Source organism: Enoplosus armatus, chromosome 21 (genome assembly GCF_043641665.1).
Source record: "Enoplosus armatus isolate fEnoArm2 chromosome 21, fEnoArm2.hap1, whole genome shotgun sequence".
NCBI lineage: Eukaryota > Metazoa > Chordata > Actinopteri > Centrarchiformes > Enoplosidae > Enoplosus > Enoplosus armatus.
Window position 1 is genome coordinate 18,301,350 of NC_092200.1, and position 22,350 is coordinate 18,323,699.

The 22,350-nt window shown below is 45.3% G+C and overlaps 1 protein-coding gene across 2 annotated transcripts in view; it reads left to right on the forward strand.

The window, feature by feature from the left end:
• The window catches only part of LOC139304229 (phospholipid phosphatase-related protein type 5-like), a 68,863-nt gene extending 49,243 nt beyond the window's left edge, over window positions 1-19,620 (forward strand). For both annotated transcript variants that reach the window (XM_070928117.1, XM_070928118.1), the window contains exons 5-7: window positions 9,725-9,901; window positions 13,220-13,354; window positions 19,591-19,620. In XM_070928117.1, coding sequence (XP_070784218.1) covers window positions 9,725-9,901; window positions 13,220-13,354; window positions 19,591-19,620 — 342 coding nt within the window. The remainder of the gene's footprint in view (window positions 1-9,724; window positions 9,902-13,219; window positions 13,355-19,590) is intronic.
• The last annotated feature ends 2,730 nt before the right edge of the window (window positions 19,621-22,350 follow it).

Consider the following 22,350-nt stretch of genomic DNA (forward strand, 5'->3'; position numbering starts at 1 on the left):
GTGCTTTGAGCTAGATGCTAATGTCAGCATGCTAACATGCTCACAATAACAATGCTGTCATGCTGATGTTTAGCAGGTACATTCACCATGTTCGCCATGTTAGTTTAGCATGTTAGCATGCTGCATGCTAACATTTGATCATTAGCTCGAAACATTAAGCTAAAGGATGATGATAATGTAATTCATTTTGCAGCTATTTGGTCATAAACCAAAGTATTGGACAGCTTGATATTTTGACCTAGTGATGCGGAACAGGAAAACGCAGAGAATCACCAAAGTGGTTGCAACTAATTTACCGAATTTCATATCAATTCATCCAATAGTTCTTGAGATTGCATTTTCTTCTGAGTCAGTATTCGTAGGACTGCAAGAGGTTGCTTGTCAGGATTTCAAAGTTTGAAACGTCCAATATTCTGCTCATTTCAGCTCTATATTTTTATTCTGGGACTCCACTAGAGCAGCTTTGCATGATTCACAGTTGAAAAAAGTCCTTATGTATCTCCTCCTGGCCCTTTCTACAGCCCCTCAGTCCCCCCCACCCCCACCCCCGTCTGTCTGAAACAAGCCGTTTGAGACAAACTGAACAACCTCCAAACACTTGAAGAGTAGTTCCTGAGCAGAGCGCTCCGATAACTTAGACAGACTGAGCGGGTGGATGAGCGTCCCTGTACTTGGTGGTCGATGCTGTGATTGGCGCAGATGACCTGCTAGGGGGCGTGGCTGAGTGCGGTGACTGTATAATTGACATCACAATCTTAGGGAAGTCACGACAGCTCATCACAAGACGCAGTGTCTGAATACGGGCTGTGTTTCATTTCTCTGTGGACTGAGCGTTTTGATACTTTCACAGTATTTATACAGCACCCAGAGCTGCTTTATAATCAAACAAGACGTGGAGATCTCACTGTCTACAATATGGGACCTTTAAGAATTGGAACAAATTGTTTTTGGGCAGTCTGCCATTACTTAGACCTGTTTTCCACTTCGCTAAATACCATCTATCATCCAAATTTATGACCGCAAAAATGTGAATATATATATATATATATATATATATACATATATATTCAGCCTTCACAGATGTTCACAAACCCCCATCGGATGCTCTGAGGTCAGTGAGACCGAGCTGGATGCCTTACTTCAGCGTCCTCTCCCTTGAACCACCTCATGTCAAAGTGTTGCGTGTCACATATTATCTGAGCACTGTGCTGCTCAATCACAGACCTCAGCGTGCGCGACCTTGCGTCTCATCTCTCTGGCGACTGGCAGGATAATCACATTCAACTCTGATTCATTTCGCACTTGGATTGTCTCATGTAAGGCCCAGTTATAGATCACAGATAGCGTCAGGGTGACGGGGGGCGGCTTCCCACTTACCAGATTTGAGCGTGGCTGGAGGAATCTGTTGAAGATTACTGCACTTGTGAGGACCTTTTGCCCGCTGATCCAAAATGATCGGTGTCTACAGAAGATGATTTGCTCAATAATGTATTTACATGTTGCTACCGGCAACCAGCCTCATCTAAAGTGGGAATATGAAAAAGTAATGTTGATGCTGATGTCATCCATCCACCTCCTCCTGTCTCGAATCGCCGCACAGCAGCAACGACTCCGCGCAGTGCACCGACGTAGGACTGCCGCAACAAATCACATACGCAGCACCGGAGGAGGTCAGCAGAAAGGCCGTCTTTCCGTGCTAATATTAATACGGCTTTAGGCTAATTTCAAATATTGGCACGAGCTCACTGCAGTATTCTCAGCGAGCAGCATCTATAGACTTGGGAGACTCAAGAAATGAACATCAATCGAAGAGAAGGCAGTAAGGAACAGTGCCTGATGGCGCTATTATGCAAACAAAAGTATCTACCAGTAAAACTAAATGCATGAATAATACAGTTGTCATAGAACAAAAAAGTAAAATGAGTTGGACTCCCAACCGACTGCATCGAGGCCCCCCGGCACTCATGAAACAAAACCTATGCCCCCTTGGCTACACAGCCAGTGTAGACAGTACCATGCCAACCCACCGCAAACGCATCCTCCTCGACACTGTGCATTGCGGGCCGTACTGTGAAGTGTTGCCATGTTGGGTACTGGTTAATAATTAAGTATGTTTTATTCATGCAGCGCCTTCCGAGGGCACGAGGTGTCTCTCAATGAAGAAAATGTAAGGAAGCATACATGAAATACAGACTTTAGAAGAGCAAGACACGGAATGGAATAGAAATGAATCAAAAATACACTAAAGTGTCGGGTTTTTTTTCTGGCAATCCAAGTGATCCATCTGTGATAAATGATCAGCTCTTCGACTTGAGTGTCTTCCTTCCTCATCCCCCGCCCAGAGCCTGGCTCTGCTCGAGGTTTTCGCCAAAAGTGCGGTCTAGAGGCCCCGAGGTAAACGTCCAGCTGTAATTTGGAGCTATATAAATGAAACTGAATTCAACTGAAACTCACATCTTCACTGACCCACCACCCTCTGGTCAGCAGTCTCAACATGCTTGAAAGTTTGAATCCACAGAGAACAGAGAGAGTGCGCCAGCAGATTTCCACCCCCCCCTGGTGATTCACTGTGGATTTATCCTTTAAGCACAATGCACACAAATCAAGCATTTCCAGAAAAACAAAACAAAAAAATAAGGCTCTGATTCTTCTTCTTCTTCTTCTTCTTCTTCTTCTGATTCTGTGATTTTCTGTGCCGGAGAGCGCGTTTTGCCCAAGTGCCCATGAGCGATGGAATGCGCAGGCTTTGGACCATCAGTGACTCCCCTTGCACGATGGGGAGAGCAGATTGCCTCTGTTATCTAGGTCATTTAGCAAAGGCCATTGTGTGTGTGTGTGTGTGTGTGTGTGTGTGTGTGTGTACAGCTTGGCGTTCAGTATATACATGCGGTTTGCACACACACACACACTGCAGCTCTGAGGAGATAATCATTACTCCTCTTCAAACTCTCATTGTCTCAGTCATTACAGCACTGCCTGGGCCAAACACCGCTATCCAGCGTTCCGATTTTATCGAAATGAGGCTGTAATTACCCCCATTCAAATGGCAATGTCACAGTAATGTGGAGACTCAGAATTACTTATTTGAATATTTTGATCAGAATCTGCACGTTGTGGCGAGCATGAATCATTTGGCAGTTCCATTTTTTTTTTTTTTTTTTTGAACAACCTCGGTCTTATTATTTATTCCTGTTGGTCGGAGAGGCATACTTTTTTTTTGCTACGTGAACTAGCTGGAGACCCAGCCTGTTCTCTTGTGAGTAGCTGTGTTCAGCAGAGTTACCTTGTCTCTAAGATTTAATTTGTGGGTAAGACAACGTTGCGAATATAGGACCAATGGGAACACCAAAAGTCCCACGTTGTTAGACGTTTTACTTAAGACTCACTAGGTACATTTCAGACCCTTCTCTTTACGAACATTTCCATTTTGTGCATTAAAAAAAAGATTTTTTTTGAAATGCACATTGGGATTCATTCACTAATACGTGCGTACAAATGTTCTTACTTGCACAAAATAAGTGCGGATTCACGAAACGCGCGCCCCGGCCAATTTAGTTCTCACCACCCTGCCGATGTTAGTGAGTCAGAATCATTCTGGGCCACATGTTATGTCCCTTGAGATACGGACTGGTGGCTCAGGTAAAAATGAAATGGTTTGGACATTAAAGTTGATGCGAAAAAGAACAAAAAAAAAGAATAACAGAAGGAAACAGAAGGAAAGAGGTGGAGGACAAGGACCGCCTGATCTGGGCAGCCCAAGATGACGTCCAAAAGTGGGACATTTCCGTGAAGTGAGGGTGAAAGCGACGACGTCATTGTTGTCAATGAAAGCCTTTTTTAATGAATGCGGTTTTAATATGCTATGCATTTAGTTAAAAGGCGTGTTTTTACACAGAGTTTTTCTTTTCATTTCCTTCGTTTGTGCATACGCATTGGTCTGAGGCAGTTCTAAGTTTGTTGGCAGTACAGACAAATTCAGGTCAGGAAAATATGAATGAATCCCGGATTTGTGCGCGAAACAAGCCTCCACTCCGCCAGAAAGCCCAAGCACGAAGGATAAAAAAAGAGAGGTTTGATTCCAGATGGAACCCCATGTCGCGCGCCACTTCCCTCTCTTTCAGCACAGGAGCTGATCAAAGCGCCGCAGGATTCACGTGGATCTGACGGAGACACGTGAAAAAAAAAAAAAAAAAAAAAAATCCCAAATGCTATATTTGGACCTCGTCTTAGCAATGAAGTGCCATGATGTATCAGAGCAACTGACGCTCACCTTATTATCTCGTCGTGCCCCCTCGAATGTATTCGCTTCAAGGAAACGTTCAGATGCCTGAAAATTCAACGTGCAAGACGGATGAGATCTTCAGGACGTTTATCCGAGGTGTCAAAATGAACACTTTTTAACTTTGCTGCACGCATGCATTGGTGTATGGGAAAGCTGCTTATATGCAGTTACAATGATACAGTGTGATCAGTGTGATCAGTCGGGGCTGGTCTTTCATAATGTTTGTTCCAGTGCCTCGCCGTGGATTATGCAACCTCTCCCATATCCCACAGTGAGATGTCTCACTCACCCGTTGATGTTTGCGTGGAATCTGATCATAATGCCTGTTTAGAGTCCGTTCTAGTTTCCTAGTAACAGCTTGTGTGGTATTGAAGCACAATAAATGCGTCGCCCGGAACATCGGACCCACTCTGGCTGGACCTCATGCCGTTTCAAATGAAAGGTTAATACCCGGCTAACCCCTAAGAGAGATAGGTGTCATAAAACTAAGTGAGAAGAGCCGAGAGTGGAGCATCTCTTTGGAATTCCCATTTAAATCAGCCTGATATATGAGCGGGTCCACCTCAGCAACACCACAGGACGCCGTTTGAACTTGGCAAGACGGAGAGATTGATGTCTGAAACAGCGCCGAGCTGCTCTGCCTCGTTGCCTTCACCAGTTTAATTTTTCATGTTGCACTCTCCATTTAGCTGACAAGCCTCTGATATAGTGAGCATGCCCAACAGCTGCTAATGTCTGACATTAAATGGGAGATGTAGGTTGGAGCGGGCACCCAGCCGTGAAACGCCCGCAAAGGCTGTTAAGACAAATCAAGTTGACCTGAGGAGTCTCGGGTCAAATGAGGTCCAACGGAGAAACGTGAACCATAGTGTAGCGTACATGTGGTGTGTGTGTGTGTGTGTGTGTGTGTGTGTGTGTGAAACGATGGCACTCCCTGACAATATAGAAATAAGAGCATGTGTGTGTGTGTGTGTGTTTCGGAGGGGTCAGCTCGCATAACATTAAGTATAAAATTGATAGTATGTGACAGCTCATGCGAGCCACAAAGACTCACAGGGAGAAATCCCCTTGACCCGGTGAAGGACAGGCATATACAGACACACACACACACACACACACACACACACACACACACACACACACACACACACACACACACACAGTGCGGCCCGTGCAAACTTATAACAGCCGAGAGTAACATGAATCACGAGTGCAGAGCGGGGACATGAGATGTTGAGGGGCAGCGAGCTCAAAACTGGGTGCAGGGGGATACAGATGACCACATTGACCACACAACCAAACCCAAATGTAACCTCCATTGGTGCACTCTACTCTTTACAGCCACCTGAAGGCAGCAGGCATCTGTTCGCAGATAACTGGCCCTAGAAACCTGCATGTTTATGTGCACAGTTATTTTACAATTTCTACCGCAAATCAACAGGCGCCAGACCAATTCGCAAACGAGTCTGGAGCCTGCGCGAACTACCGCCCAGTTCGTCCAATCGGAAACGCTCCACGTCAGCGGCAGCCACGTTGGCGGTTTTACGAAAAAATGCCTCGACGGCGCTCCTCTGTGGGTCGCCGTATCCGACCTGTCCCATATTAGGCAGAAGGCTGCGACTGGTGGCAATCTGTCTGAACGGGACCAGACGTACCCGCCAGATCAAATACGGCATGAGCTCGCAGATTTGCAGCACGTCCCAGACAATGATAAGCTTTTCATCTGAGGAAAAACTCTCTCCTCAGGATTCCCAAACTGTCAGTGTGCGCCGTGACGGGGGGGGGGGCTGTGCTTGAAAGGGGATTTAAAAGGGCACAAGCGTGATCGGCCGCGATTGTCACAGCCTCTCTCAACGCACCCGACGATAACGCATGGTAATGTATTCTTTCTGAGCCTACCCCGTATCCAAGTGTGCCACGAGGTGCACCGGGAGAGCCTGGCCACCGTAATACCGATAGTATTGGTATAAGCGTTTGGCACACCTCCGAAGCACTTCAGTGCAACCGGCACTCCACCCACTGATTCATGAAAACAGAGAGCTAAGCAGCTGGGTCCCTTTGAGCAGGATGCGTTGGTTACTTACTGGAGGAAATGTAAACAGAGCACCTTAGTTCACCCGCAAACGGAGAGCATTAACATAAAACCTTGCAGAATCAAACCACTCTGCAGTGTAGCCATTTTTCCCTGCATGTGAAACCCCCCATGGTATTCTTAAGTCCTGAATAACCAAAAGAGATGGAAGAATAAATTAAGTGCAGAGAGAGAAATGGAAACATTTGATCTTGGCTTGGGAGAGATGGCGCACTCTAATAAAAAAAAAACAAAAAAAAACCCCAACAACACACAATTAGGCCCTTAGAGGCTGTCTGCTGCCTCAAAACAACAGATTAGTGATTCGAGCCAAACATAGACAATGTTTCCTCTGGTCTATATTTGTCTGTTTCTCTCTCTCTCTCTCTCTCTCTCTCTGCCCCTCCTTCCTCCTCCACCTTCTCCAAGGCCGATACCGTGGCACCAAAACGAGGCCCGATTGGATAGTAACGTGCACGTGTCACAAGAAGCGGCGTTGTCTGCTCGCGTTTGAGTGCGCTCTCACGAGGCCGCCTTGCTAGGAGGTGTCTTTGGTGTGCTTTGTATCTGGTGATAAGTCGTGCTGCGTCTGTTTTACAAAAGGCACTTACTCATATAGAAATGATTTACGCCGTGAAAGAGTTGTAGGTAAATATTCTGCGGCGCATCTGCCGCTCCTCCTGCAGAGCTGCGGGCTGTTTTGTGGCATTTCAGCGCGCGAGAGGACCCGAGGCTCCTCCACCCCCCCACCCCCACACACACACACCCCACCCCGTCCTCCACAAATGTCACATGATTGGCCAAAGGTCTCAAAAGGTCGTGACACTTCCCTGGTTTCGTTGCGTGATCTCAGTATGAACACATTTGCAAGGAAAAGGGCCGTTCCAACGTTGAAGAAAGACTACACAAGGAGGAGGGTTGCTTTTACGTGTCCATCCATGGGGGCACAAAGCTCAGGACTTGACACTGGAGGCCAGGTTTTGCGCAGTTTTAGTGGAAAAGCTTTTTTTCTGGCTTTTTCAATCTCTCCCAAGGTTAACCAAGTGCTTCAAGTTCCCTACAGAACCATCAGATCACAATAATGTTGATGCTTGTAATTGACAGTGTCTTTACTTAGGATGAACATTTTATTAATTTGTCAATCTGCTCCTCTGCTTTTTCAACCTTTTCTGACTTCGACCCTTCCAACTTCCACAACAACAGCACTTCTCATACACAACTTGCGCATCGAAGCGGAGACAAATCCGTCCTTATTTAGGATGAAAGTAACTATTTAAGCAGCAGGACTAACCCGTTTTTAAACTTTCTTCCCCAAAGCAACAAGGGAGCCCTTCAGCTGTCAGTGTTATTTTTGCCTCTCTTCGAGACAAACGTGGAGACTCAAACTGCCATTTCTCGCTTGAACTTGATTCGCGCAAATCACACATCCACATCCTGAGCAAAGTCTCGGCGTTCCAGCGACGCAGCTTTTGGAGTTTCATGAGCTATCTCCCCCTCTTCATTTCCCTCTCTCCTCCTCTCTCCACCTCGCCTCACTCACTTGTCATGTCTCTCTCCCCCTGGGTATCATACTCCGCCTCGACTTTCTGTCTTCTCCGCCGTTCCTCCCCCGTTTTCCATCTATATATCTATCTATCTATTACTCTCCATCTGCTTCTTTCTCCTTATTTTTCTTTTTCATCCTGTAGCTCCAGTGGCAGATCTGCCAGCGCTTTTTTTTTTTTTTTTTTTTTTTTTTTCTAAATACAGGGAAGAGAAAATAGAAAGATGCCCTGAGGAGAGATTTACTGTATCAGCTCATATTTACACACAGTCACAGCTGTCTGGTGGCGTTTCACCACGGAGTTTTTAACAAAACATTAGGAGCGCAGGAAGCAAGGAAGAAAAAAAAATCGGAATATTTTTTAAAAGTCAAACTGAAGTAATGCAGATTTCCAGACTTTTGGGTGTGTTTGTCCTCGTAAACATCTCTGAGACGGGCAGCGTGAGTCGACACAACCACACATTTACACACTGCCACTGCCTCTATGAGCGAAACATCCCGCATTTCAGCCACTCCACCATTAAGCACTGTTCACCTGGTTTCATCGCAGGTTTTTGACACACAGCATTTACACTCATACCCCAGTTTTTTCATAAAGCACAGGGAGCCTGATGTTTCAGGTACTGGAGAAGGTAAGGACATATCATGCAAAACTCCATGTATTGGGTATTGGGGCGTATGGGGGGGGGGGGCCTCGATACCGCGGCTCCACCCGTCAATCACCGCTGCGCAGATTTATTTTTGTACAGTGGGAGGAAGTGGAAAGGCGTCGGCCATCTTTAGATACAGTCTGTGGGTTAAACTAAGGCCACTTAACAAAGTTTGATTTTTATATGCAGGAATTGTTTAAAGCTTATTCGATTTTTTTTTGGGGGGGGACCTGCTGGAAACACAATATCTGAAATGCAAATGCAAACACAAAGGTTTTTGAAGGCATTTGAACAAACACAAAATGCTGTCATTATACTTGTGAGGATAGTCTCCGCCTTTTATTCCATTGCTTGCACAAAAAAAAAAAATATTGATTAGCAACTTAAAAGTAGCTCTAATAGAGAAATATTTATATAAAAAGATACCCAAAATCTGTATTTTGAGTATAAAATGTTGAGTCCTGGAGTGCAGGACTTTTACACATAAATCCATTACATTCACGCCGTTGCCAAAATGACTTCACACAATGCTGATTAAGCCAATCACCGCCAGATAAATCTCAGGTGAAAGCTTCGGGGTGGGCTACCGCCGTGGCTACAGCCAGAGCCATGTAGAGGAGGAGGGTCGAAGTGCTTGATCGTCACGTGATTCACTTCAGATCGTTCCAGGAAGCTGTTGGCGGCCAATTTGAATGCGTAAATATAATACATCCACGGCAAATACAGAGAGACGGAACTGTGATGTTTGGTAATTAGTCAGAGGAAGGAGATGATGCAGCTCTCTCTCTCTCTCTCTCTCTCTACATGGCTCTGGGCTATGGAAAAACCTGCTTTAAAAGGTGCCTTCGGGGGTTTCTAGATAGAATCACGCCTCCGTGTGCATTGCTGCCAATCAAGTTAATACGGAGCCAATGAAGGCTACAACTGTTCTGATCTACTGTGAGTCCTGTTTTAGTTAAGAGCCTTGCTGCAGGGTTTTTGGAACACTTTTAGTTGAGCAGGTGCAGACTGGCTGAAGCAGGTGGAGAAGGTGTTAACAATAGTGCTGTGTTACATTAGCACGGAAGACTTTCTCAACAAAGGGCGGTCCTGCGTTTTGCAATGCTTCTTAACTGCAGGTTTTACGGGAAGCAGTTGTTTTACACGACCTAATCCCCGCAACCTCTCTCTCCTGGCAGATGTATGTGACGTGCACGGTGCAGGCGAAGGGCACCCGTCTGGCCAAGCCCGTGATGTCCCTCGGGCTGATGTGTCTGGCGTTCCTCACCGGTCTGAACCGCGTGGCGGAATACCGCAACCACTGGTCGGACGTCATCGCCGGCTTCATCATCGGCACCGCCATCGCCACCTTCCTGGTGAGGCTCGCACCCACAAAAAGGTCATGTGTGGTCGCTTGTGTGTTTGTGTAGGACAGTGGTATCGAGGCATGTGGACACAGACAACATAAATTCTCAAACGGTGGCTTATTTTACCTCAAATCCCTCGATTTCCTGGTAGACAAGAAATAGACAAGGTAGACAATGATTCCAAAAAATGTAGCATTTTAAGTTGTTAATAGTATAATGTTGCATGGTGCATTTGAAAGGTTCTATGGAAGATTTAAAATCCCTAGATTAAAACAGATCAAACAAAGTATTAAAGTGAAACACAGTACACATGGTTATATGTTCTTCCTTCTAATGTGTCATAATTACATGACTCGTCAAAACGGCAATCACGTGGACGTTGGATTTTTCCATGTCTCATTGAAGTCAACAGTCACAACAGTCGATCATTTGGACAAATACCAGCCCGATGGTGGCGCTAGAGGAAAAAGGCGGCGGATCCCCAAAGTCAGTAGGATTCATCGTCTGGGAATCACGAACGTCTCTGCAAACATTTTCTTCCAATCCAGCCGGTAGCAGTGGGGGATATTTTCACAGATGAAGTGGAAACTTTGACCTGCTAACGGCACCAGTGGAAAAGTTCAGACATCACCAAATGCATTAAGATTCATCGTCCGGGCACCACGGATGTCTGTACCGAATTTGACGGCAATCCATCCAATAGTTGTTGAGATATTTCAGCCTGGAACAAAGTGGTGGACCAACCGACCGACCGACCACCACCGCCTACAAAAAAAAAAAAAACCCTGCGTACTTCCACTCAGTTCTCTCAGCTTTCTTTGTTTTGGCCGGACAGTGACCTTCATGATGGTGAAATAGTATGTATTTAATATGAAAAACCTGCATGAATGAAATGTATTGAAGTGAATGAAAACCGTATTTAAGTTAGAGAGAAGAAAGTAAGAGCGGCAGAGTGGTGCACACCAATTAGCGCTATGGAAATGTACGTTATACCATGTACTTTGTACTTTGCCATTATGTAAATACTGGGTTTGATTTTCAGATTTTTTTGTACGGCATGCCACAATGAAAAACAATGTATTCGGTTATGAAACGCTGCACATGAAAACGTATATATCAAGGCTTGTCTTTCCCGCACAGCTGTGCTGAACACTATCATGAGCACACAGTGATGATGAGTGGGCCCCAGATACAGCATGTTTCCTAGCAGCAGCTGAAGAAGAACCCCCCCCTCCCCCCTCCCCCATCTTTTTTTTTTTCTCGTTCTCATCCTCTGTCTTCCTCTTGTGTTCGCCAGAGAAAGGCCGGGACGTGTCTTTTTGCTGGGACTCGAGGGCTTTGAGAGGCCTCGCTCAGCCTCTTCACACATAGCTCCATTACTGTTGGCCCTGATTAAAAACTACTCTGCCGTTAATGTTGTGCAAGAGATAGAACAAATACTAAGGCAACGCTGTTTCTCTTAACGCCAGGGACACTGACTGCCTCCTGTCCTCATCCTCCTTTCCTCTCCTCCTTTCCTCTCCTCTCCTCCTTTCCTCTCCTCTCCTCTTTTACTCTCCTCTCCTCTCCTCCTTTACACTCCTCTCCTCTCCTTGTTTCCTCTCATCTCCTCTCCTCCTTTATTCTCCTCTCATCTCCTTGTTTCCTCTCCTCTCCTCTTTTATTCTCCTCTCCTCTCCTTGTTTCCTCTCCTCTCCTCCTTTACACTCCTCTCCTCTCCTTGTTTCCTCTCATCTCCTCTCCTCCTTTATTCTCCTCTCATCTCCTTGTTTCCTCTCCTCTCCTCCTTTCCTCTCCTCTCCTCCTTTCCTCTCCTCTCCTCTTTTACTCTCCTCTCCTCCTTTACACTCCTCTCCTCTCCTCCTTTCCTCTCCTCCCCTCCTTTACTCTCCTCTCCTCTCCTCCTTTACTCTCCTCTCCTCCTTTACTCTCCTCTCCTCCTTTCCTCTCCTCTCCTCTCCTTGTTTCCTCTCCTCTCCTCTTTTACTCTCCTCTCCTCTCCTCCTTTCCTCTCCTCTCCTCTCCTCCTTTCCTCTCCTCTCCTCCTTTACTCTCCTCTCCTCTCCTCGTTTCCCCTCCTCTCCTCTTTTACTCTCCTCTCCTCTCCTCCTTTACACTCCTCTCCTCTCCTTGTTTCCTCTCATCTCCTCTCCTCCTTTATTCTCCTCTCATCTCCTTGTTTCCTCTCCTCTCCTTGTTTCCTCTCCTCTCCTCCTTTTATTCTCCTCTCATCTCCTTGTTTCCCCTCCTCTCCTCTCCTTGTTTCCTCTCCTCTCCTCCTTTTATTCTCCTCTCCTCTCCTTGTTTCCTCTCCTCCTTTATTCTCCTCACCTCTCCTTGTTTCCTCTCCTCTCCTCCTTTTATTCTCCTCTCCTCTCCTTGTTTCCTCTCCTCCTTTATTCTCCTCACCTCTCCTTGTTTCCTCTCCTCTCCTCCTTTTATTCTCCTCTCATCTCTTTGTTTCCTCTCCTCTCCTTTTCTCTTTAACCCGCCCCCGCCCCTCCCCTCCCTCCGCTCCACTGATGGAGGGAGGGGCTTCATCAGTTCTCTCATCAGTTAAGTGACACAGAAGCCACACAGCCTATCAGAGGACATGTTCCCTGATCAGCTAGCCAGACGTGAAAGGAACATTTCAGTCTGGAGTGTAGCTGCGTTTGTGTCGCCCGGGGCAGAGCTCTGGTCTAGATCTGGGCCTGGTGAGCCCCGTATGTAAGCCGAGGGACCGTTTTCCTATAGTTAAGTTACCAGAATTACATTTTTGTGTTCACTTCCTGCTAGGTAAAGTGTCGGGGCAAAACACAGGAATAGAAACCTGATTGGCCCGTTTGTGGTTAATGACTTTTGTCAAGTTTGCTTGCGAACCTCATGACCCTCCATACGAAAGTGCCCCCGGTTGCATCGCTCTATAGGATATAATGGACCGCTGAGGACTGGCCACCGCTCCAGCCCTCAGAGTTTCTGTGTATCTCTTCTCTTCTCAGCCAACTTGAAATTGGTTATTTCATTTTGCACCTCAAAGCTACGTTTTGCTCCTTATTAGAGGAGCTCATGCAACACCCACATCCATCATAGCATACAGTAGTACCCCCCAGGGAAAGTCAGCGCACGCATATGTGACCTACATACTTGGGTTACTCGCTTAATCCAACCAACCAGGCCTCAGGAATCTCTTATCAGTTCTTCAAATACAGTTACACACACATCTCTGTCCTTTGCTGGGAGACTTCTGTGTGTTGTGTGTAGGTCCATTTTCACGTGTGAATCAAATTTGCTGTGTGTGTGTGTGTGTGTGTGTGTGTGTGTGTGTGTGTGTGTGCGTGTTTGTAGGTGGTGTGTGTGGTCCATAACTTCAAAGGCAAGTTACTGCTGAGCGAGGAGTCACCGGCGGAGCAGCGACCCAACGCAGCCATGCTGAACATGGGCCGAATGGAGAGTCCTCTGGAGAAGTATATTGCCTCACAGGTTAGCACACACACACACACACACACACACACACACACCTGCACGCAGAACGCACCACCTATTTATGCCCAGAATAAAGTCGGGTCGCCTTTTCATGCTGGAATACTGTATGTGAACTGCAGGAAGAAGTAAAGTCAGACTGCGCATCAGCTGCAGACCAGTATGCTTCTTTGAACTCTCATCAGGCTGCTGATGGTTTGAAGCTGATGGTAGCTGATCAACTAATGTTCAGTTTTCATGCAAAAACATACATTTATGTTTTGTTACCCATCCAGATTCCCTCACAGCACTCTAGTTACTAGTTACTTTGCAGATTCAGAGTATTAATATGAAATCTGTAGTCTACTAATAAATGTACGATGTATTCTTCCGGGTTAAGCTACCCGACAGTATACAAAGTAGTTGAAATTAGCCCCACCTTTACCAACTGCAACATCAGTGATGCTTACACATGAATGCATCACGAATTATAATCCAGCGATATAATATACATTATTCTTAAATGGGACATTCTGCATAATGAGTCTTTACATTTACTTTTGGTACTTTAAGTATATTTTGAGGCTAATACTTTTACTTAAGTAAGATTTTGCAGGACTTTTACTTGTAACTGAGTATTTTTACACTGTGGTATTGCTACTTTTACTTCTTAAAAGATCAGAGTACGTCTTCCAACACGGAAGGGTACAAGTAGCAGTGTGTTAAACAGTTGAAATGACACACCCGCACCGCTGCTGTAGGAGATGGATGATGAAGATGAGGAGTCCTGCTACATTAAGGAGCGCCTCCTGGCCTTCCTGCGCTGGCTGCAGGGTCTCGACTGGTTCCAGCGTCTCACAAACAAAAGGCAACGCTGAGCTCCTCCAAATATCTGGACGCATCTCTACTGTACCTTTTTATTTTCATTCCACGTTTGAATTAGGCCGATGCGACTGGCTGATATTGTTCTGAAACTCCTCGTTTCAACTTGTGTGCACACCTAATTCCATCAAGCTCGAGAGTATCCTGCGTTAGAATGTTGGAGACACTTTCAGTGACATTATGGTCCTTCCCATTCATCTGTCGTATGACGTACGCGTGATGCCCACAACAGGAATCTTTGATAAGGTCGAATTTGTTGTAGTTGTGTTTTTAAACCGTGAGACTAGTAGGACTAATCACTAGGCTGGCTATGTTTGGGGGACTCACATTCAGTGCAGGGTAGCATGAGAGAGATGTATACTATATGGCATGGCGGACACCTGACCATCACACCTATATGAGCTCGTTGGACGTCCCATTCTAAAACCATAGGCAGTTGGAGCACACTTTGTAGCCCTAACAGTCGCCACTCTTCTGCAAAGGCTTCCCGCAAGATTTTGGAGTGGGTCTGTGGGAATTTGTGGCCGCTCAGCATTAGTGAAGTCAGGCACTGATGTTTGACAAGAAGGCCCGGCTTCACAATCTGCGTTCTGATCCCTCCCAAGGGTGTTCAGTGGGGTTGAGGTCAGGCTTCTGTGCCGACAAATCCTCCACACTGGACTCATCCAACCGTGTGCATAGGGCCTACTGTAACATTTGGCGGCGACCAAAACCAGATTCATACTTTAGACTGGCAGACAGCGAAGCATGACTCATCGCTCTTTACACTCACTCTGTTCCCTTCAAGTGCCTTGAAAAGCTTTATTTTACAAGAAACGTTACCAGGCTAGCACAAGCTGTCCAACTTTACCAAAGCTGACTGAAAACCAGGCCATCCTCCCACAGGAAGTGTGTGAACTTTTCAAATTGACAATGGTGAACATGAATTAGTGATCAGCAGCATCAACAATAAGAACTCCGGTAGTTTTAAGTATTGAATATGCATGTGTCTCCGAGGTCATATGATTCCCGTGTATTTTTGGGAGATCCACTTTCAGCACATGAAGAAACAGAGGCAGGCACTGGAACTCTGGTTAATGCCAAACTGAAGTTGGACACACTCCATGAGTGTGTCTGGTGTGTTTTAGGGTGAACAGTAACTAGGCTGATCACGCTTAAAGGATAGGATACAATACTCACATGCCCATTGGCTGCCTGTAAAGAGATCCTTTCCCTTTCTTATTTGGCAACTTTGGTCGTGTCTGTATTAAAACTGCATACTTAAGAGACGTTTAATACTAATAACAGCACACAATATAAGCCAGTGGTTTCAAATATTGCAAATAATTCTCTTGGCATGTAAGGATAATTCTGGTTTATTACAACTTGGGTCTCATTTTAGTCTGTTTAGCTATCAATTCTTTGGTAATCAGAACGTTCCCGAGATGAATACTTGGCCAGACAAAGACAATAACCTTTTTTTTTTTTTATTATTTGAATCTTAGGAGAATTTGAAATTTGCTTTATTTAGTAGTTTTGTCCATGAACCAAGTAAACTGGTGAGATCTGGGAACATGGTGACATCTCTGAAAGGGAGTCAGACAGGTCAAGAAATACAAGAAGTCAGAAGATCAGACAGGTTGTGAACAAGCGCACGGGTTAGTCAAAAAACAGCGATTATGACCCCAAACTATCTGTTGTGAGCATTGGTGCGGTTTACAGACCCACTTCCAATGTCCCCAACACAAGTCTGGATGGGGGTCCTTTGTTGTATATCCTTCCCAATGTCTCTCCCCTCATTTAATCTCAAAATCTCTTAACAATGCCCCAAACAATACTTACAATATGGGATAAAGGCCTGGTTAGAGAGCTAACCATCGCAGGTGCCGGAATGGTATTTGGGAACTAGTGAGGAGAGTTTGCTATACTGCAGAAGAGATGTAAGAAATATATAGGTCTCTGCTAGCTGAGAAGGGGGGGGGGGGCTACTCTAAGTCGCAGTGATGGCGGGTCCTGAAGACGTCACCCGACATGAACCTCAGAGCTTTAAGACACAAAAGGTCTAGTGGCTGAAGACGGTGGAGCATGCATATGAATATCACCACGGTCCAGTGGAGACCATAACATAGACTGCACGGACGCTTTCTTAACAGGTTTTGAGTCTGCACAGAAGGTTTATGCTTTCCTGCACAATTTACTCCCCCTCGCTTTAAGTTTCTGACCTCCAAATAAAGTGGTTTCGATCATCTGGATAAACTGTTCGTGAATCGTCTTTCTTGCCCTGTCTGACCTATTTTGTTTTTAAGGAATTTCACCGTGTTCCCAGATCTCAGGTATCACTTTGGTGACTACAGTGTTTTCATGACATGATAGAAATGATGAACAAAACTGCAAAGATAAGAGGGTGAGCAAATCTATGAATACTGATCAAACCCTGGTCCTTTGGCCCACTAAGTACCCATCTGAGAGGAAGAGGCTGATTCAGCCAAACGTAACAGAAACGTCCAGAGTATTTGGCTCGTGTGCTTTTCCTCCTTTCTCTTTGCAATCTGAGTGAAATCTCTGTTTCGATGCCTGCAGAATCCATAATGCCCGATGCAACAGCGGCGTGTTTCTATTCACTCCAGTCTGCCGTGTTGTTTCTTTTTTGCTTCCCCTCTAACGAGATGCACATTTAGCAGCGAAGCAAAAAAAAAAAAGAAAAATCTCCCTATCCCTATCTGATGATCCAATTCACGGCTTCCTGCCGAGAGAGCCCCGCGCTCGGCTGTCTGACAAAAGAGCAGCAAAAATCTCACACTCTCACCTCTGCGGCGACGGGCTCGGTGGAAAATTGCCCGCTCTAAAAATAGCTCAGCCTAAAGATGCCTGGAAGCTAAACAAGCCGCAGTGAACAAAATGCCACGGCAGGAAGGAACCTTTTGAGCAGCACAAAAAAAATAAAATAAAATAAATGAATCCCACGCTTTTATCACGCTAACGCCTCTAAGCGCACGCTGAACCCAGCTGGAAGACGCCAAATTGTGGCGCAGCGGCTAAGTATGATTTCCCTGAAAGATAGATGAATGTGATGTGAACGATTTGATCCGATTGTTCAACAGATTACTCGCCGGCTTTAATTAAACACCCAGGAGGAAATCACGCTTTTCTCGTTTTTGGAGGGCGAATTATTGCTCGTTTTATTATAAGAAACGCGACAGGACGCAAAGTGCTACATTTTCTCCAGTATAAATGCTAATATTTCTCAACTGACTTGAGCTGGCAACCTCCACAGACTGCTGGATGGGATTTATTTTTAATTTTTTTTTTTTTAACACAACCGTCAGTTATTTGATTTTCTCCGTGGATGCTGCGTGACCCCCTCAGGTACACGAGATGCAGCTGTGACATGTTCATCAGGTTGCATCACGTCTCTGTTGTGGCTCAGACGCACAGATTCAGAGGCACCTTCAAGTGGGGGAGCGAAGATACACAGACAGATAGAAAAGCAGCATTGCTGAGATGGAAAAAGAGACAGATGGTATGCCACGTTCATGTCCTCCCCTTACTGTTATTCTATATATTGCCTCCGTGCATACGTTCGTCACTCTGCACTTCCGCTCAGATGCTAAACTGCATTCCGTTGTCTCTGTACTTTCACTCAGATAGGACACTGGTGGTGTGCCACTCTCGTTGTAGTGCCATATGCTGATTCTTACTGGTACACCACTTTGACTAATGGTGTGTTGCTGCTGCTCCTATTTGTTTATTAACGACAAAACAACAGATTTCACAGAGTTGACAAAAATAGACAGTGATTCAATATAGAAAGACAGACAAAGGATGACACACAAAAAACGCACGACACACACTTGCAAAATAGCAAAAGCAGACCGGACTGAACATGTGTTATAATAGTATTAAGATAATATTAATGTGCTAATTAATGTAGTACCATGTTAAGTGAATGTGTATGAAATGAAGAAAGAGAAGTACATGAATAGATTAAAGAAAAGAGGAAACGTTTAAGTACCTACAGTAAGCCAAAGTTAGAATTAGAAGAATTAGAACACCGAGCGACGCGTCCTGCCGGTCACGAAAATCTGTAATTGCAGGTCGGCGTGCCAAGAATTCAGCTCGGCCCTCTGCAGACGCACAAACCCGCCGAAAGTATGCAGTACCGTCACCTTCAGAGTTTCACCAAGAGGCCTGCTGCCATTGATGCAGCTTGATGGAATATTTCACAATACTGTACAACTAAGTAAAATAAGCTAGAGACAAACAAGAGAGTCCTCGTACCTAAATTAGTAGCTGCTGCAGGTCACTGCCTTCCAAAAACGACCCACATGACTGATCTGCCTATATGTGGTTAAGGTCTCGTTAGGTCACGGTTGGGGAGGGGACGTGAGCCGGGGTCTCCCAAGTGTTTGAATAACCGGCCAGTGCTGTCATTTTCTCTCTAACAAGGACAGCCTCAATAGGACGTCCTCTCCTCTGCTTAGCAGCGAGGAAGCAGAGAGAAAAGCACTTTACCCACCACCCCCCCACCCCCCCCACTCGCCCCCATTCTCTTCTCCTGCTCCACTGCCAAACACACTCTGAGTTTGGATTAGAAAATGAAAGCTTAGAGTCTCCATGAACAACCATCCCCTGCTTCTGCCTCTCACTGGCATCTTCTTGAGCGCTTCGGCGGTTGCTAATCAGGTCAAGGTCTCTTTCTGTTTGAAATGCTTTGATGTGTTTTCAGGACTTCGTGAGAGAGGTATTGGAGTGCTATGGTTGTGTGTTTTGGCGTTGCTTAGCTCAAAGGAAAATTCAGGTAAATCAAAACCTGGTGTATATATCCCATAGACGTGGCCACCTCCATTGTGGAGATCTGGGGAAACAACGGCGTATGTCGGGGGGGCAAGCAGTTTTTACGTGAATCATTTCAAGCGCTTGAGTCTGGCCCAACACAGAACGTAGCCATATAGAAACACTACATCCGACCCAGAGAGTCATAATAGCCACATATATTTATGGGGTAATACGCCAGTTTGAAATGTACCAGAATTTTCCTTTAAGATTTGAAACCTCTTTCCATGTGGTTTTCTGTTGTTGTTGTTGTTGTTGTTGTTTTTTTCTGCTGGGAAAGCGACCTTAAAATGATTCTTTTATTTGGAGCCCTCCCTCATAGATTTATTTGTGGCTGAACTCTAGAAGCTGCATGACTCTTGGAGACATCATGAGATGTTTCTGGACTCTTTCGGCTGATGATGGCTGGAATTTCATTAAAAAAACAAAAAACAAAAACACAAACAAACTCATTAAAAAAAGACCCAAGAGCAGCTCGAAATTACGTTTGAGGGATCCGTCCAAACGAAAGCGTCCTGAATCCATTCTTGTCCATTGTCCTGATTTCCCTTTTGTCCCTGCAGAATCACATCGCCTTCGCTGAGGTCACATGACGTGGAGTCGGCCGTGTGGCAGACCCATTGGACGTCCACACTCTTCACCGTCCAATCCAATTAACCAGAGCGCAGCACTAAACTCATTCTCTGTGTGTGTGTGTGTGTGTGTGTGTCTGGTCTGCAGTATGTTGTTCTATGTTGTCTTTATCATGCCCTTGTTGTCATTTGCAGCTTCTTGTATTCAAGGGAAAAAAAAAAAAAAAAGAACTAAAGAAAGAAGAGTGAGTAACTCAGCGGGACAGGTTGCTTCTGCTTTCTCCATCTATGCACTTAATTCTGAATCCTTGTTAGACTCTCGCCTCCCAAATGAAGCGCTTGTTGTGAGGCAAACCCCCGGAGCGGACTTGTTGCACATTGCGGGACTCCCGAAGAACAAGTGAAGGACTGGAAAGTGCACCGTCTCAACTCTGCACAGTTCAAATTTGCTCGTGTCCTGCGTGAAGACGGCTGTAAAGGACAACTGTCCAGTCAGAAAGCAGAGTGAGAGTGTCCAAATGGAGAGAGAGATTATGCTGCTAAAGTTGATTTTCATCACATCACCTTCGTAACATTCAGGGGGCTGCTGCGAATGTCAAGAATGCGACACTGAGCCTGTATTTATCAAACAAATGAAGGTGAAATTTCGGACTTAAATGAGAGATTAAACCAAAAAAAAATCCTTTGCTCGCAAACTCAAGAATGAAAAGCCATTTATTTAAGAGAGAGTCCATGTGCACCCGGGTACGCAGCAGCTATTTGGCTGTTTACACCCAGCGCGAGCGCGTGAATGCGCCACGAGTGTTGAGTGTCGACCACTGGCGGTCGGCGGGTGTTCCGCGTCGGCCGCCGTTGTCTATTTTCGGCTAACTAAAGGCTTTCTAACACGTGTTCGATGTTTTGCGAAACGGTCGCAGATTGGTCAGGTAGCCACCTTGGCTCTAAGATGGATGTTAAATACATCATTGGTCACGATGAACAAAACATTAACTGAAGTGATAGGTATAATTCCCAACTAGCGAGCGGTTATCAGTTAGTTCACCCGCTAGCCGCCAAGCCTCCGGCACCACCTATTTCAAAGGGCCCGCAGATGAATTTGGCTGTGCCACTTCCTGTACTGCACTGGCGCTAAGGTCGATATCGATTTTGGTTGCGCTTTAACGCTGATTTTGAGTAAAAAGTTTGTAAAATGTTTTTGTTGTTGTTGTTGTTGTTTGCTATTTTTACATTTTGAACCAGCCTTCCGACAGCAGTTAGGAGACAGGGGTGCAGCTTTCTTGACCCTCAGGTCTGCATGCTGTGGTCATGCAGTTTTGGAGGAGCCTCATCAAGTGTGAGAAAATAAACCCCCGATGAGCTTGAAACGTTCGAAAGACGCGGCGATCACCAGGCCGGGAGGGTCTCTTTTGCAAGCCGCCCCAACTTTTTGGAAGTGTAACTCTTGGATCTTTTGATAAATATGGGCTCAGGTCAAAGCAGCAATTTAGGTCTTTGTGTTGAGGCGTCATTTACTCGCCTGACGTCTCTACGAGGGTTTAGGGCGCGTGCACAAGAGTGTATATATGTATGTGTACAGTATATATACAGTTCAAGTGCAACCAATGAAAACACCATACACCTTCAGTGGTTTCTTAGTCGCACCAGACAATCACCAGCTCCCTCTCTCTTTCCTTTTTTTTTTTTTTTTTTTCTTTTTTTATCTCTCTCCTCTTTTTTTCCTCGTGGTTAAAACTAGGTATTGGGTGTGTTTGCAGGTATAATAATCCAACGTTGCACATGAGGAGTGGTCATCATGAAAAGAGCACACAGTCTCTTCATCCCGCTTATCAAAAGAATGCTGTTCGCTTTCTTTCTTTTTCCACATGAAAGCTAAAAAAAAAAATACAAAGGTCAGTCTGACTCACAGGCCAAAACTGAGATTTCTTCTTTTTTTTTTTTTTTATTGTACGCATTTATTAGTCTAGTAATGAATTAGCTCTCTTCTTGTCTCCGCGTCCGACGTCCCTTCTGCTACGTCAAATCAGGTTACAAAGATATAAGAAAATCTACAGTTGAGATTTCGCCCTCTTTTCTCAGAGAAAGTATTTATTCATGGCCTATCAAAGAGACATGGAGATATTGCCGGGCTGCCTTCACACACGGGGGGGGGGGGGGGGTGGGGGGGCAGTCTCTGCAGTTCCAAATCTCGCAGCCAATCAGGACATGAAGGTCTTTGATCATTCGGCGAGGCTACAAGTTGTGTTGTTGCACTGTTTCCTCCCCTAAAAAATTCTGTCACGTAGCTCAGTGTAACGTTAAACACGAAAGAACGATTTTACTGGACTCTGATTGGCTTTTCTAGTTCCATTTGTACATCAATTACTCTCCCTCATAATGGGTACAATGCAGTTTCTTTTCACGTCTAAATGTTTTGTATAATTGAAAAGTCTGTCATATTCCTATTATAGTAGTTGTTATACTGTCAGAGGCGCCGAACCTGTTACAATCAAATTTAACCAAAAAAACGCTCTGTTGGTCGTGATGACACGGTCCCATTTAATGGAACATTCCAGCATTTTAGCAAATCTTCTTGTTTGCTGTCCTCCCCAGACGCAGATGAGGAGATTTATTTCGCTTTTATCTCTGTGTGGACAGTACTTAAAACTGGTCCAGGATGTATTTAGCCTAGCTGGGTGCAAAGACTGGAAACTGCTTAACTGTTCAGTTATGGTTTGTTTGTATAGATATTGTGTGAAGTCACATCACACACCT